General features: G+C 38.6%; 1 protein-coding gene across 4 annotated transcripts; it reads left to right on the forward strand.

The window, feature by feature from the left end:
* The first annotated feature begins 7,770 nt into the window (after window positions 1–7,770).
* On the forward strand, window positions 7,771–12,811 carry LOC147330802 (uncharacterized). Of its 4 annotated transcripts, none has more exons than XM_086292626.1 (4): window positions 7,771–7,854; window positions 10,096–11,188; window positions 11,422–11,517; window positions 11,697–12,811. In XM_086292626.1, the coding sequence occupies exons 2-4, from the start codon at window positions 10,907–10,909 to the stop codon at window positions 11,934–11,936; spliced, it is 618 nt and encodes a 205-aa protein (XP_086148752.1). In that variant the 5' UTR covers window positions 7,771–7,854; window positions 10,096–10,906; the 3' UTR covers window positions 11,937–12,811. The 4 variants fall into 4 exon arrangements, with proteins under 4 accessions (XP_086148752.1, XP_086148753.1, XP_086148751.1 ...); XM_086292627.1 differs by lacking the exon at window positions 7,771–7,854 and adding an exon at window positions 7,890–8,563; XM_086292628.1 differs by lacking the exon at window positions 7,771–7,854 and having other exon boundaries at window positions 10,096–10,147; window positions 11,033–11,188.
* The last annotated feature ends 4,397 nt before the right edge of the window (window positions 12,812–17,208 follow it).

Below are 17,208 nucleotides of genomic sequence, written 5' to 3' on the forward strand. Positions count from 1 at the left end.
CAACTGTGAGAGACAGAATGTGAAAAAAAAATCCATGAATCCACATGGTAGGATTTGTAAAGAATTTATTCGTAAATTACGGTGGAAAAGAAGTATTTGGTCACCTCAAACAAGGAAAATCTCTGGCTCTCACAGACCTGTAACGTCTTCTGTAAGAAGCTTTTCTGTCCCCCACTCGTTACCTGTATGAATGGCACCTGTTTGAACTCATCATCTGTATAAAAGACACCTGTCCACAGCCTCAAACAGTCAGACTCCAAACTCCGCCATGGCCAAGACCAAAGAGCTTTCGAAGGACACCAGGAAAAGTATTGTAGACCTGCACCAGACTGGGAAGAGTGAATCTACAATAGGCAAGCAGCTTGGTGTGAAAAAATCAACTGTGGGAGCAATCATCAGAAAATGGAAGACATACAAGACCACTGATAATCTCCCTCGATCTGGGGCTCCACGCAAGATCTCATCCCGTGGGGTCAAAATGATCATGAAAAAGGTGAGCAAAGATCCCAGAACCACACGGGGGGACCTGGTGAATGACCTGCAGAGAGCTGGGACCAAAGTAACAAAGGTCACCATCAGTAACACACTACAACGGCAGGGAACCAAATCCCGCAGTGCCAGACGTGTTCCGCTGCTGAAGCCAGTGCATGTCCAGGCCCGTCTGAAGTTTGCCAGAGAGCACATGGATGATACAGCAGAGGATTGGGAGAATGTCATGTGGTCAGATGAAACCAAAGTAGAACTTTTTGGTATAAACTCAACTCGTCGTGTTTGGAGGAAGAAGAATACTGAGTTGCATCCCAAGAACACCATACCTACTGTGAAGCATGGGGGTGGAAACATCATGCTATGGGGCTGTTTTTCTGCCAAGGGGACAGGACGACTGATCCGTGTTAAGGACAGAATGAATGGGGCCATGTATCGTGAGATTTTGAGCCAAAACCTCCTTCCATCAGTGAGAACTTTGAAGATGAAACGAGGCTGGGTCTTCCAACATGACAATGATCCAAAACACACCGCCCGGGCAACAAAGGAGTGGCTCCGTAAGAAGCATTTGAAAGTCCTGGAGTGGCCTAGCCAGTCTCCAGACCTCAACCCCATAGAAAATCTGTGGCGGGAGTTGAAAGTCCGTGTTGCTCGGCGACAGCCCCAAAACATCACTGCTCTCGAGAAGATCTGCATGGAGGAATGGGCCAAAATACCAGCTACTATGTGTGCAAACCTGGTAAAGACCTATAGTAAACGTTTGACCTCTGTTATTGCCAACAAAGGTTATGTTACAAAGTATTGAGTTGTATTTTTGTTATTGACCAAATACTTATTTTCCACCCTGATTTACGAATAAATTCTTTACAAATCCTACCATGTGGATTCATGGATTTTTTTTTCACATTCTGTCTCTCACAGTTGAAGTGTACCTCTGGTGCAAATTACTGACCTCTGTCATCATTTTAAGTGGGGGAACTTGCACAATCGGTGGCTGACTAAATACTTTTTTGCCCCACTGTATATGTTTTCTCAGGAATGCACAGTTGAGTCATTTAATCACAAATCAGCACAGGCCTTTAGCTCAACCGTCAGAATCTGTCATTTGGGACAGCTATGATGTAAAAAAAAAAAAAAAAGAAAAAAAAAAGAAGTCCAAGCATTGTATAGTTAATAGAAAAAAGTATAGCACTGCTGCTAGGGCTGTGCGATATGACAAAAATCTCATATCCCGATATAAGACATTTATCATCCTGGCAACGATATAAATCACAAAAATGTATTTTCTGTAAATTCTGTGAATCTTGGGCAGCTCGACTTGCATTTAGTTTTTCCAGCTGGGCGTCCTTTACCTGGATTTGAATGTTTTAACCGATGCATGAAACTATACATTTTTAGACATAAGTTGTAACGGCCACCATTTTCTTTTGAGTCTAAGGTTTATTTTTTAGCACATGACGGCTCTTTTTTGCTTCTCATCTGTAAACTCTCTGCATACTCTTTCACGTGATTCAGTTTATTTTGAAAAGTCTCAACAGGATCTTGAGCTTTATTGTGAAAGGTTTACGTGGAAAACAAACAAGCGGACAGCGGAGCCACGCGATAGTTTTACCGTCATTGTTGCTAACAACAACATGTAAAAACAGGCACTTGTCCCTCCATAGTGTGGTTATATTAAATATAAGAGAAAGAGAGAATTTAAGAAATTAATATAGCCACTACAGTGACCGTCAAAATGATGAAAAAATATTGCTGTAAACAGTTTATTTTACGACACCACGAAACAAACGATAGCATAATAGGAAACGATAGACGTTTTTATATCGTCATCCGATATATATCGTTATATCGAACAGCCCTAACTGCTGCAAAGTTCCATATGTGAGCACACACTAATAAAAGAACTTCATATGTCAAAAGACAAATAATTACAATTTCTGAATGGTACATAGTTGAGCATGTAGAATGCTTTCTAATATTAAATTCTTAGTCACCAAAATGAAGAAAATGTAATATTCATTCAACTTTCATGTTTTATCCACCAAATATAATGGGTTGTACCACAGAAATATCAATAGATTGTCATGTCCAAATAGAACAACATTCTGGTGTTTCTGGATGTTGCTCTAATTATAACTCTGACATATTTTTCCTTTTTAAGACCTGGGTCACTCCCATTTCAAATAATGCAATTTTCAGAGCATTTTCTGCTCCACTATCTTCAAATTGGCTGATTTGAGATTAAATGAACCAGTCAAAAAAAACTGGAATTGCAATTGCAATTAAAAAAAGAAACATAACGCACAACTGAAAATTTCCAGTCAATATTATGTGTCCCTAAAGTGGATTTATGTAAAAAAAATAAAAAAAATAAAAAAACAGACTGTGAGATAAGGTCCTATGGCAACAGAAAATAAAATCAGTAAAACTGCTGGGCCTTACCATTCTCACTGTGGTCTGCTTAATGGGTCTTTAAAGGTGAAATAAAGTACAATGTCACAGCTGCGTTTCAAAAGCTTCAGCCCTGCATCAAATCGAAATGGAGGAATATATAAGACATATAAGATGGATTAAAATGTAATTTAGCTGAATGAGCTGAATTTCTCTGTCTATCAGTATCAACACACCGACTAGAATAATACTGCAAGTGAAGGCAAACAGCAGGAGTTGAAATGGAAGCGATTTTAGGACACTTAGGGGTCAAGTAGTCAAGTAGGTGCCCCTTTTGTCCTGCACTTCACCCACTCAGGAACAGTGCAGTAGTTTCAAATGGTCCAGCTATAAACAGAAGATAGTGGTAAGGCCATACTGTTTTTGTACATGACTAACACGTTCTGAGCAGAGGCGGAGGCAGACACCCGGGGCTTAGTCCTAAAGGGTAGTATGCATGTGGGATTTGGGGGGGGGGTGTTTAGAAATGACTGAAAGATTAATAGGCTCTGTTTTGAGTTATGTTCAAAAAAGCATGACTTCATATAGGGAAAATAAATATCACATCTGCAGGACACCTTAAACTAGTTTTTAAATTAAGGCAAGGCAGAACAGGGCTGCATCAAGACACGCGGACTAAACCCCAATTCAACCAGACCCAGAACTGTTCCAGAATTAAAACAGGACTACAACAGTTCAAAATCAGGACTACTTAGGACTTAACCAAGACAGAACCAGAATCAGAACTAGATGATAGTAGCACTAAAAATCACCATAGACCTGCACTACACTTATTTTTTTATTCTACCAAAGTACACTATTTCGATTCAGAAAAGTTTATATAATTATTTAGCCTTGTTGTGCAAACAAGCCTGCATAACTTAATAAATGTAGAATTTGAAAAATAAGAAACCTAAAAAGAAACACTAGGTACGAGATACATGAGGACCTATGATACGGTGATACTTTGGGTAAACAACCATGTGACTAACATGTGTGTCTCACCTGCTCTTGTTCTCTCTCTGCTCCTCTCTCTCCCTCTCTCTCCCTCTTTGTGCTGACAATCATCAAATATACAGTTGAAACCAGATATTTACACACTCTTCAGAAAACACACTTTTTTAAATGTAATATCAAATCAGACTAAATGTTTATTTTTTTAGATTGATAAATAAAAAAAACATATTTGTTAACTTTAAGAGTAAAGAGAGAAACTATCTGTATTTCTTAATTGTAAATGGCACCAAATTGCATTCAAAATTGAGCCACACTTATGGAGCTCCACAATTCTTTTCCTGGTGTTTTGGTTGACATCTCTCGATTTTCCCATGTTAAAGAAACAGGCTCTGTGTTTTTCCTTATATGCATCCACAGGTGTGCCACCAATTTACTCACATGGACTCTACTAACCTATCAGAAGCTTCTTCAGCTCAGAATGGAATCGTCTGGAGTTTTCTTATTAATTACCAATAAACTTAGTGTATATGTACTCCTAAATTTGATGAAAGTGATAATAAATAGACAGCTCTGTCTCTCTTTATTCTGACATTTAACTAATTCAAAAGATATTTCAATATTGATTTATCCAAAACAAAACAAGTTTACTCTAAATTGATGTTGTACAGTAAAAAAATGTTCTTGTGTTTTCCATAAAGTGTATGTAAATATCCGGTTTAAACTGTGAATATACTGCTGTGTATTGAAATTCCTCTTGTTTTGCATAGAAATATACTGAACAACATACAAAGCATAATATATAAAATACTACCAGAGTTTTTGTTTTGTTTTTTTGAAAGAAGCCCCTTATGTCCATTCTTGTATATCAGTACATTACTTAAACCGATTTATTTAGCCGTGGAGGGTAACAACTGAAAATATGAAATAAACACACATGTAAGCTAAGACTCTCTAAAGAAACAGCATTGTTGTTGTTCGGCTTTTCATTTCGCCATTTGTTGATTCACTTGAAGAGCAAGTAACGTAATAATGGGTCAAGTGATCAGTTTGATTTCAATCTTTCGTGATACACCATCATATTTACATTATTTGTACAGTACGAATGATTTGCTTTGGTACCTGGTCGAACTTCAGTTCTCCTCTGTCTGCCTGGCTGCATTTCTCCAACAGCGCACTTGCAGGCAGCAGCTGCCCCGCCCCCTCGCTCAGTGGCTTAGTGCCTGAGCTCGGATCATACCAATATCAGGGGGGATTCACGCACAGTCGTAAATTCCCACAGTGTGCACTATGTGCTTCGAATATTGTGTGTCAGCCAGGCATCTAACTATGAAAAAATTACACTCCAAAAGACCCCGGGCTTCTGAAAAAACAACCCGGGCTTAAACCCAGTAAGCCACCCCCCCGCTCCGCCACTGGTTCTGAGACAAGTCCAGGAGATCTGTGTAGAGTCAACCTACAGCAGATTTCTTACACAGTTTGCAGACACATAACTGCACATTTTGATCTGTTTAAAAGATTGAAAAAAAATCGCTTAAAGACTTTTTGTATACACTTCATTTTCACATTTAACTGTATTTTCATCTCCATTTACAGATGAGTGGGAGAGAGAAAATAAATACATTTGCCACATCATGGAGCATTTTTGAAAATAACAGATATGGGATATGCGCAGCTAAAATAAATGCAGTTTGAATACTCATCAGTACTAGAGAGCATTTGCAGAGACACTCAGAGTGAAGGGAAAACTAATTACTGTATTTCACAGGAGAAATATCAGATACCTGTAAAATATCAATTATGCATTATGCATTTCACCTCAGAGAGGATCAACATTCAGCACATTTCTTTCTTAACTGTGAAAAAAACAGACATCCAACCTGTTGGTGAAGCATGCAAGAAATAAAGTGGTTTGTTGTTGTTTTTTGTATGAGTGAGCAAATCCATTTAGTATTTCAGATAATCAAAGTACATATGAATTTAAATTAATAACATAAACATGCCTATGCAAGACATTAATTATACAGTAGACCTTGGAATATTATTTATAATTACACAGATTTCTGTCAAAATTATACTTAAATTTCCAGAAATGTTCATGAAACACATAAATTATCCAGTTAAAAGAGCTTAAAAATACTCACCAAAGCACAGGACCTGAATCAAAGTAGAAGTCACTCTGCAGAAAAAAGATGTATCATCCAGATCAACACCAGGTATCTATACAGCAACAAAATGAGATGTTACATCTTTGTGTGTCCAAAAGCAGTAAGCACAGTCACCAGTCACTTGTTATTGTAATGAACTCATTTTTCTGTTTATTTGTTATTACTGGTTGATATGTCTCTCTGGATGTAACCTATGAAAGATTTCGATCCAGTGAGCAATTTCCTCTTGTGAGTAATAGCATGTGAGAAATAACACACAGCCTCAGGCTCTGTAAAGTGCATGCCAAAAGGGACCTGAACAGGTGCAAGATTTTCTATAATGGGTTTCCATATTCTGTGCATGTGGTACAGCATGCTGTTTGCTGTTCCACAAACAAAAGCTGGGTCATCACTACAGTGTTTCTGTAGCTTCAAGCTTATTTCAGGGATTTTGGTATCACTGAAAAAGAGCTACTGTTTTGGGGTTTGTTTGTTTTTTATTAATCTTGGCCCAAGCCTGCAGAGGAAAACACCTTTTGACCCTCTGCTGTTTCCTTACAGTCCAAATCTAGGAGCAGTCATCAGCTGCTCATCTGCTGCAGAGAGCATTCCCATATGTGATAGCAACAACTACAGGGTGAGGATCACCTTCTTTGATTTCTCAAGTGCATTTAATACGATTGAGCCACTGCTACTGAGAGGGAAACTACAGGAAATGTCATTATACATGTCCAGCAACTCATGGATTACTGACAGACAGTTGGCAGTATGTGAGATTGGGCAGCGCTCTATCTGATTTGGTGATGTGCAGTACAGGAGCTCCACTGGGGGGACTGTCCTGTCTCTGTCCTGTTCACCTTGTACCATGGCCCAATTCTAGGTCATGGCACCTACAAACATTTTGCAGTGGTTGGACCTGTTATTGATGGGCAAGGAGGGAGAGGACAGAGCACTAGGGAATTATTTTGTGGAGTAGTCTGGAGTGGTCTCCTCCTGAATGTAAAAATCACTGAGGTGGAAAGTGACTTTTGAAAGAAGAGGACAGCTGTTTTGTCTGTCCAGGGGCAGGGTGTTGATATGAAGGAGGCTGAACAAGTTGAACTGGAAGACCAACATAGAGGCTGCTGCAGAAAGTGGAAAAGTAGGATCTACTGCTTATGAAAAAGCTGAGATCCTTCAGCGTGTGCAGCAAAATGATGATTTTTGATCAGTCAGTTGTGGCATGTGCAGGGTGCTTTGCTGTGGTCTGACGGGGGAGCAGCATCAGAGCAGTCTGATTAGGAAGACTGCTCCATGAATCTGGCTTCAAACTTCAAACTGAAGTTGTGGAGAGGATAAATTGTTATTCATCAAAATCCTGACCACCCTCTGCATCATTTACTGGACAGTCAGCAGAAAATTGCACCGCAGCAATTTCCTAATGTTGTAAACCTGCTCAACATTTGGCAATAAACCCCTTTCTGATTCTGATTCTGAAAACCTTCTCTAGCAGGCTGATTCAGCTCCAGTTCCACTGAAAAAAGTGATATTGTCTCCTTTTAAATATAGCATATTATATTTTGGTATATCTTTTCAATTCAAATGAGTAATTCCTGTCTACATATATAATTCGAGTAACTCCAGAATACATTCCCTGCGTTTTAATCCAATTAATTTTAGTTAATTAAATGTAGCTCAAAATGCTTAAGTATGTTTTTCATAGCCTCCTGCTGGGCCATTTTGCGCATGCGTTAGGACAGGCCACCATTTTGCGCGCGGACTGAAGAAGCGGACTCTTGTGTGCTGCAAGCGGGCTTAAGTTAATCGCACAACTTCATATAAAGGTGGTCTAGCTTTGGTAAGTAAACCTTTTCCGGTCGTTTTTGTTTTATTTTTTTTACCTCAGTCAAAGCATGTTGACTCTTTAAGACGTGTGCACATGGAGAAAGAAGTCTAAGTAGTTGTACACCTCTGAACTTTGTCATGAATTTGACTTAAGCTAGCTATGTGCTCTATTAGCTACTGCTCTATTAAAAGAGTAATTGTATTGATGCGTTAAAATGTCATATGTTTTTAGCTTAGTTCTTGTGGCACACTTTGTACTAACAAATTATGGAACGAGGCAATTTCTCTGTAGTTAGCTGTAAAGTTCACTGTACAGTCGCCTGCAGTTTTAAGTTGAGAAATCGTCCCTCCCGCCACAACATTGGCATTAAGGAATAGTCGGGCGGGGGAGGGGGCTTCTGAACGCACCTGCACAGTCAGGGGTGCAGTAGGAAATAAGTAGGATTGGCGTTGCACAACGTCTTTTGTGCAGAAAAAAATAATGGTTGTAAACTGTGGAGGAGAATAACTCAGTGGTTGCCAAAAATGTGAGATCAAAAGGCACTGAGAGTGATGTTTGTCAGAACTGAAATTAACTCAGAAAAGAAGTTGCTTCACTTGATAGAGCTGTTGAGTGCAAGACCTGTCAGCGGTCTGGTTTAGCATTTAAAGCCTCGCTACGTGCTTCCAAACCGCTGCATTTAATCTCAGAGAAAACTAACACAGAGAAGTAAAGCAAGTGTGTAAGTTCATCTCTTTATGTTTGCATAGTATTTCCATGTTGAGCTTAACAACCGATGTATGGAGCCACAGCTGGACTGGCTGTCGGAGTTTTGTATTGAGGGGGAAAGGAAGCGATTTGTTTTATACTTCAGCTAGAATGAAAAAAGACACAAAGCTGGAGTTATTCGGTGTCTTCATGCTGAACAGCTAAAACTTCTTCCCTCATTCTCCCCCCTCCCTCTCCTGTTGCTACTTCAATCATGAAACTGATCGATTATCAGGTGATCGGCTTTTCTGTCGCTAGTCTCTCTCATTTGTTAGTCACCCAGTTTGCGCTAGAAAGAGGAAAACGGCAGATAAACAACAGCAGCACGTTTAAGCTTGATAAGCTGTTGCTAGAATTTTTTTAATATTACTTCTAGTATCCGCTTATGTTTTCTGGAGCCACAGCCGTAATAGCTGCTGGTCATGATAGTTTGGATATGTGGTGAGAAGGAAACATGAAGGTGAAACCAGGAGAAGTTTTTACTGAATCATTAGAGCTGAACAGGTAATGAAGAAACAGGTTTACATTTTAGGTCACATGAATGAGTTGAAGGGAAGTTATGAACTGTTTATGAGAGACAAATAACACCAGGATCCTTTTCTATGTAGCTGACATCTGGTAACTGTGCAGGGGCGGATCTAGCAAAGTTTTGCCAGGGGGCCAGGTAGGGCATTAACAGGGAAAGGGAGACACAAAGACATAATTTTCTTTCTTATTCTCATTTAAAATGTCTAGCTTTTAATAAATAATTATTCTAAATCTTACTACCAAAGTGGTGATCTGGTTAAATGTATAGAGATCCATTATTGTATGTAGTAAATATTAAGTCTAATATATGCCCTAGTAATAGTAGTACATATAGCACTTTTTCCTTTGGGAAGGTACGCTGTCTGCGCTGTCTGCAACTGTATTGAAGAAAAATGTTGAATCAAATTATTATAGAAAAATAATTGATTTCTGTGCATTAAAGTAGATTACGTCAATTAAGCATTATCAGGCGGAGGGTGCGGGGTGGTTTCCTAATATTTTTGCTGGGAGTTGGCAGTCCTATTAGTTAGTTTAATATTTCTATGTACTGTTTAGAATACCTGAATAAGGAGGATGGTGTAAGTTTTTTAGGTTGATCAGTATTGCTGAAGTATAAAATATTTTGGGTGCAGTGTATTTTTTGCATACAGGTATAACAGAATAGCTTTAATGTTTTGTTTTTAAAACTGAGTATGAACTTATACAAAATGCAGCAAAATATTTATAAAAACAGTTTTATTTATTATAAAATACACTATATCGGATTCATATCGGCATCGGCAGATAATCAAATTTATGATATCGGTATCGGACATAAAAAAGTGGTATCGTGCCATCTGTAGTTTGCACAGAGGCACAAGTAAGATTTGTTTTGTTACAAGGGAGTATCATGAAGTAATGCACTAATGGCTTGGAAACGGTAATTGTTTGTCTTTCTAAAGTTTTTTTTTATTTTTATTTGTCTTCCTTTTCTGGCAGATTTTCTTCCCCTTATGTGTTACTGTTTATTCAAGAAGATGGTGTTATTTTGGTAAGTACATGCAAATTCCTTACATATTTATCACAACAGTATTTGTCACAGTATTGCAGGGACAAGTTTATCTATCTCATCTTAAGGGTTCTTGTGATTATTAATATTGATATTAATTAATATCAATTAATATATATGATTACATTTCTTTTATCCAGGACAAAAGAAAAAAAAAACTTGCGAAAGTGAAATGAAAAACAGGAATTTAGTTCTTGTGAGTTAAGAGGATGCAGAGCATAGGGTTAGATGGAGGTGGATCATTCACTGTGGTGATCCCTGAAGGAAACAGCCAAGAGAAAAAGGATCAGATTGCAAAAAAAAATGTGGTTTGTTTGCATACATGAGTCTTTACGGTACCCACAGGACTCCTGAAGTATAAGTACTCTGAAGTTTGCAGAGCAATTTCAGAGATGTTTGGGGCTTACATGGCAAGCATGTTTTTAGTTGCACATCTAAATTTTCTCTGCTCTCTGTTGCTGATGGCAGAGTTCTGCCCCGCTGACCTCACAGGTGAGACACTCCCACCAGTGGACAAAGAGCACAGGAAAATGTGTTGCCAACCACCTGAAACAGACAAATATCTGCTTTTTAAAACCCTTTAAACCCGTTAAATGGACTGATGCCATTCATTTCTTCTTTGATTAACAGTAGTAACATCCTTCATGCACTGTATACTAACCCATATGATAATCATGCTTTATGAAGTGATGGCAATTGCATTGTAGCATTTAATGAAGAAATAACAAAATAATCATACCAATGATTAAGCACCAGTCTTCTTTGTGTGTGTGTGTGTGTGTGTGTGCGCGCGCGCGTGTGTGCGCGCGCGCGTGTGTGTGCGCGCGCGTGTGTGTGTGTGTGTGTGTGTGTGTGTGTGAGATACAGGTAAATGCTGAATTCCAGTGTATTACAACACTTCAACTGGAGATGACCTTCGCGGCACAGTTAGACAGAATTACACCTCAGTTGATGACAGTTTTCCAGAAGAAGGGCGGTGTTTCTGGGCAGAAACTTGCCCACCACTTGCAGATCATGCAAGAGGTAAATCTGAATATTGCAAATTCTATTTGGATTTCTTTTGTCTTAAGTGGCAGGTCACTGGTGAGTCCAATAAGCCGTTTTAGGTGACCAGCCAAGCAATCTAAATTTTGAAATTTCATATATAAATTTTATTTACTATGTTTGAACTGACATATGATAAAATTTACTTATTGCGAATGTCAGACATTGTTCTTTTTTCCAAATTGGTTTAATCAGCAACTCTCTTTAAACAGGCTGAAAGTGATGTTAAAGTGAAAAGGGAAGCAGTTCTCAGGGCACTTTGCCTCTACCTTGGTGAAGAGGACGGAAGCTTTATTCGGGAGTTCTTTGTAAGTCATTTAAGTCATTGTAAGCAAGTCATCTATACACACACTTTTTAGATAGATATCTGTGTGTGTGTGTATTACACACACACACACACACACACACACACACACACAAACAACTAGATTGGAATTTAATTGTAGAGTTAATTGTTTTTTCTTTTACCTTTTTATTAAATGTTTAGGACATTGAAGGAGATGATATCCAGAGAGACCTGAAGAAGCACACCATGGGCATTTATGTCATCAACAGGGAGGATGGACAAAATGGACATTATGATGACATTGGAATATTTGTTGAAGGGGAGATAGTCATGGACAACATTGGATCTCTGGCGCAAGCTTGTGCATTGATGCTTGGAGTAATCTATGCACTAAACCTAGCCTTCCCCAAGGAATTGAAGGACTATTATGAATTCATTTAGAAAGTGTTGATGGGATTCGATGGTGAAAAGCTCTCCCCCAAAGTCTTTGGGCTGAAGAACAAAATTGCTACTGGATAGGAAGATTTCTAAAACCACACATCCATTTACATTTTGTTATGTAAATTACCAATGACTGGTGCTCTTGTGAATAGGAGTGAAACTCTTGTACAACCATCATTTGTTCTGTGTTATGTTTCGATTGAACATTTTAACTTTCAATAATGAATGTTTCACGTGTGGTACATTTGAGTAGCTTGAAGAGCAACTTTGTAATTATTCAGTTATAGCTGCTGCCCTGCGTATAATCAGTGTTAACTCAACCGGATAAAAAAAACAAAAAAAAACATTCATGATTACCACACTGCAGCACACTGGTAACACTTTAAAGACTATTAATTGTTTTGAAGCGAGTATGTTAGGTCAGAAAATATGTAAAACATTCAGAATCTTCAAGGAAGGACTAGAATGGAAAGACAGTGGTCAATAAGCAGTAAGGAAAACACAAGTTTAATTTTAAGTCTAATTACCTTATTAAAATGCAATTTCTAAATATGGATCGCAGAACAGCAAGTCTGAAACTGGTTAGTTTGTGGATGCATCAGTTTCTAATTGTGATACATTATACTGCTGGTAGTGTTTTATTCTTTTATGTAAGGAGTTTGGGTTTTTTTTTCCTTTTTAGAGGAAGAGAAACATTGGTTAACATTTCTCTTGTCTGTTGTTTCTGTTTTGTTTGAATACAGCTTTTTAAAGCTACTAGTTCATAGGCAAAAGTTTTGTAATTTGTATTATACAAATTGCAGCAATTTCCCTTAGAGATGTGGATTCTTATTCTGTTTGCAACAAATTTTGCATTAATAAATGATGTGAAAGAATGTTGTAGTTTTCATTATTGACGTTTTTAAAAACTACAAATCAGGGTAAGCAATATTTTTTAAGTAAACTTAACTTAATTGAAATAGAGAGAAATTAACAATTTGATTGATTTGAATATAAGTTTGGGACATAAGTGTAAAGGAAACAAATTATTCTGGTACATTTAACACGACCTTAGTTGGACTTACTAATAATATTTGACTAAGACGTATCCACAACAGTTAAGTTAAAGTAGCTTAAAAATATATGTTGGTTTTACTCGCTTAAATTAAATTCAGTGTACTTAAAAAATATTTCTGGATTCAAACAAATTTATTTCGTGCAACCACTTGTCATAAAAAAATTGAGTAAATTGAACAAAACATTTTTTTCAGTGTAGGAGCAGTCATCAGCTGCTCATCTGCTGCAGAGAGCATTCCCATATGTGATAGCAACAACTACAGGGTGAGGATCACCTTCTTTGATTTCTCAAGTGCATTTAATACGATTGAGCCACTGCTACTGAGAGGGAAACTACAGGAAATGTCATTATACATGTCCAGCATCTCATGGATTACTGACAGACAGTTGGCAGTATGTGAGATTGGGCAGTGCTCTATCTGATTTGGTGATGTGCAGTACAGGAGCTCCACTGGGGGGGACTGTCCTGTCTCTGTCCTGTTCACCTTGTACCATGGCCCAATTCTAGGTCATGGCACCTACAAACATTTTGCAGTGGTTGGACCTGTTATTGATGGGCAAGGAGGGAGAGGACAGAGCACTAGGGAATTATTTTGTGGAGTAGTCTGGAGTGGTCTCCTCCTGAATGTAAAAATCACTGAGGTGGAAAGTGACTTTTGAAAGAAGAGGACAGCTGTTTTGTCTGTCCAGGGGCAGGGTGTTGATATGAAGGAGGCTGAACAAGTTGAACTGGAAGACCAACATAGAGGCTGCTGCAGAAAGTGGAAAAGTAGGATCTACTGCTTATGAAAAAGCTGAGATCCTTCAGCGTGTGCAGCAAAATGATGATTTTTGATCAGTCAGTTGTGGCATGTGCAGGGTGCTTTGCTGTGGTCTGACGGGGGAGCAGCATCAGAGCAGTCTGATTAGGAAGACTGCTCCATGAATCTGGCTTCAAACTTCAAACTGAAGTTGTGGAGAGGATAAATTGTTATTCATCAAAATCCTGACCACCCTCTGCATCATTTACTGGACAGTCAGCAGAAAATTGCACCGCAGCAATTTCCTAATGTTGTAAACCTGCTCAACATTTGGCAATAAACCCCTTTCTGATTCTGATTCTGAAAACCTTCTCTAGCAGGCTGATTCAGCTCCAGTTCCACAAGGACAGATACAGGAAATGTTTCATACCACATCAGCCTCCATTATATATCTGTCTCGCAGACAGGTATCTGCAGGATAATATTATGATTATCGTCATTTTGTGCAGTAGATATTATTTGTCATCATTTCAACTGCTGTAATAAAAATTGACCTAAATATGGTCTATGTAAAGTATTTCTCCTGGTATTATCTTCTCATCTACTGCACAAAATTAGCTCTGATGACTCAAGTTGCCTACAAGTAGTCTCACTGCTTGTGCAACCCCCCACCACACACACATGTACTTAATAATACTAATACAACCCACACCAAATCACTAATACAATTTTATAGTTACATTTAAACTTTTAAGTGTCTTCACTGGATCGTCTGACACCCAACCCGAGTTCAAGAGTTCAGGACACCCGCTTTTTCTCACAAATTTCCATTCTTGGCACACAGATCACGCAGTTTCGTCATTTCCTTTTCTGTTTTGTGATTGGAGGAATTTCTGACGTTATCATTGCCTCTTACGAGCGGTCTCTCATCCCTGCTGGTGATCCTTACTGATGTCCCATCATCTCTCCATTATGCTGAATGTTAATCATATGCACAATTGTAGCTTAAATGAGTGTTAGAAATGTAAAGACAAACAGGTGTTTCCGCACTCTGTCTGAAAACCGTAGTGTTTAGCATCCAGTGTCTTTTTAAAATCTCTTATCTCCAGATTTCGTGGTATGGCTCAATGGAAGTTGCTCACTGCGTCTTGTACAGTGAATCATGCACTGATTCATGCCGCTGCAAATTAAAGTGCGCCAGCTCATCCCGTTCAAGCAACAGGATATTTTTTATTGCAGGAGTAGGCTCTCCGCTGGAATATTATAGAAACTCCAAAGTTCATCAGAGGGAGAGAGAACGAGAGCGCTGAGGAGAGAGTGGGGGGAAGGAAGCAGACGTTTTTCTTCGCAATCCCAACCTCTGCCCCTACAATCCTTTCCTGATTTTCACCGGGAATACACGCTGGAATACGAGGAATTTCTTTCAGATGCACCTCTACATCAATGGCAAGTATGAAACTGTCTACTTTCTCTCGCACTTAAGCCTAACTTATTTTTTTAAACCGTTTAACTTTTTACTTGTTTTAAGGCAACCGAGAAAAGCATTTTGTAGCACGACTATTCTTAGAAACTATACATGTTTGAGGCGGTGCTGTAAACCTAAACGTTTCCTGCTGCGGCTCAACAGGTGGTTCTTTGACGCCGACTTGTAGTATTATATACGAGAGCCATTTTTCAGTTTAATAGACGGGCTTCATTAGGTCTCACGGTTCATCGGTGTTATTATGAGATTAGACAGATAATCATATTGTGCAATTAGTACCGGATAAATCATCCTTTCCTTTTTTCTGTGACAAGAAGTGCGTTGCTCAAATGCAGAAAACGCGCAACAGGTTTATTTATGCCTCCTGTGAATTTCGTCAGCAATGAAGGTCCTAAATATTTGTGTTGTGGGGGCAGTTGTTGTATAAACAGGGGCTGTATACAGAGAGACGTGATTTGCAGTTATAGATAATGAGTCAGACTCAGGCAGAGATAATAAAAAAAAAAGCTTGCGAAATCATTCAAGTCACTCGAATGTATTCAATTAAATCACGTAACAAGAAGCTCACAATATGTCAGATAAGCTGTAAATCGTTAGCTTCATAGCATAAGTGCCTAAGTCATTGACTTAGTCAAATGACTTAGGCAATTATGCTATGAAGCTAACGAAATGCAGTTATATGCATGCTCGCTTTTCCCCATTTTTCTGTATAGCTAGCAATTGGTCAGTGCGTTTTCTTGGTAATTTCTGTCTTAAAACTGCTTTTTCTCCTCTTGAGATATTACCCTGTCTGTGTCTGCGCTTGAGGAAATCATGTATAGACCTACCCTGAAGGCATAACACTTTAATTAAATCCACTTTATCCACCCATCCACACCAAAGCTCCACAGTTCATTTACTTGGAATCTAGATTTCTATTTTTTGTCGTAATAATTGTTCCAGTGTTGACTCATTTTAATATCAAATCATCAGTATGAGTCAATTTTCAGTGGACAACATCACTAAAACTTTCCAGCCCCGACTACTGTTATTTAACCAGTAAGATAAGTAGCCCACTAAAGTTTTTTTTTATGTGTTTCTCCTGAGTGTGTGTCATCTTTGAGTAGGGCTGCCACGATTTGTCGACTAGTCACGATTACGTCGACTATCAAAATCGTCGTTCGCAAAAGACGCAGGAATAATAGCAGGATTTAAGAGTGTAATAACGGACTGAAACAGAAGATGGCAGCACTGCATGTACAAGGATTCTAGCTGCCGTTAAACCCCGAAGAAGAAGTAGCTGTGTCCCAGAATTCATAGCGCGGCCCAGCTTAGTTTCCAACAATGGCGGTAGCTAGTTAGTTTTAATATTACTCTTATTATTCTTTCTGGGTCACAAAATAAACGTTTAACATATTTTCAGGCGAGAATGTAGCTGTGTAAACCTCAAATATCGGCTCAGTTTATCAGGACACCACATATTTTCAAAAGCGCTCCGACGTTTTCGGAGACGTCTGTTACCCACTAGCTCGATAGCTAGCCGGGGGCTGGGTCACTAGCTCCGTGAGAACACCGGACTCCCGGCAAATTGTTTTCAAACCCACCGCCGTCTTTCGCGACTCAGGTTAAATATATATGAGTCACTTAGATAAATTAAAAATGTTGTTGTTTGGCTTTTTTTTTTTTTTAGTATTTTATTTGTTCCTGAGTAAATCGGTTTGGCTGAGATTAAAGTTATAGTTTTTACACAGCTGAATAAACGTCAAGCAGACAGCTGATTATCAGAAGTGTGAGATGCTGGAGAATATACCCCGGTGTCCTGTTATATTTTAGATAGCAAGGAGTTTATTAAACTTTACCGAAACAATCTGCAAATTTCATTAAAATTGAATAAACTATCATCTTGTCTTTATTTTTAGTTAGCACCTTAAAAGCTTAAAGCTGTAAGCTAATGATAGTTATATAAGCTGTAGTTTTACGTCCAGTGGATGATGATCTGATTAGTCGACTAATC

Source organism: Aulonocara sp. 'chitande type north' Nkhata Bay, linkage group LG5 (assembly GCF_057382095.1).
Source record: "Aulonocara sp. 'chitande type north' Nkhata Bay isolate Kocher_YH1m ecotype deep benthic linkage group LG5, A_spYH_male_GT1.1, whole genome shotgun sequence".
NCBI classification, from domain to species: Eukaryota; Metazoa; Chordata; class Actinopteri; order Cichliformes; family Cichlidae; genus Aulonocara; species Aulonocara sp. 'chitande type north' Nkhata Bay.

Bases quoted from the DNA above. Each gene is read 5' to 3' on its own strand.
- LOC147330802 (XM_086292626.1), top strand. From the start codon at position 10,907: ATGATTAAGCACCAGTCTTCTTTGTGTGTGTGTGTGTGTGTGTGTGCG. The intron at 11,189-11,421 runs GTAAATCTGAAT...CTCTTTAAACAG, and splicing joins ACTTGCAGATCATGCAAGAG to GCTGAAAGTGATGTTAAAGT. The intron at 11,518-11,696 runs GTAAGTCATTTA...TTAAATGTTTAG, and splicing joins GCTTTATTCGGGAGTTCTTT to GACATTGAAGGAGATGATAT.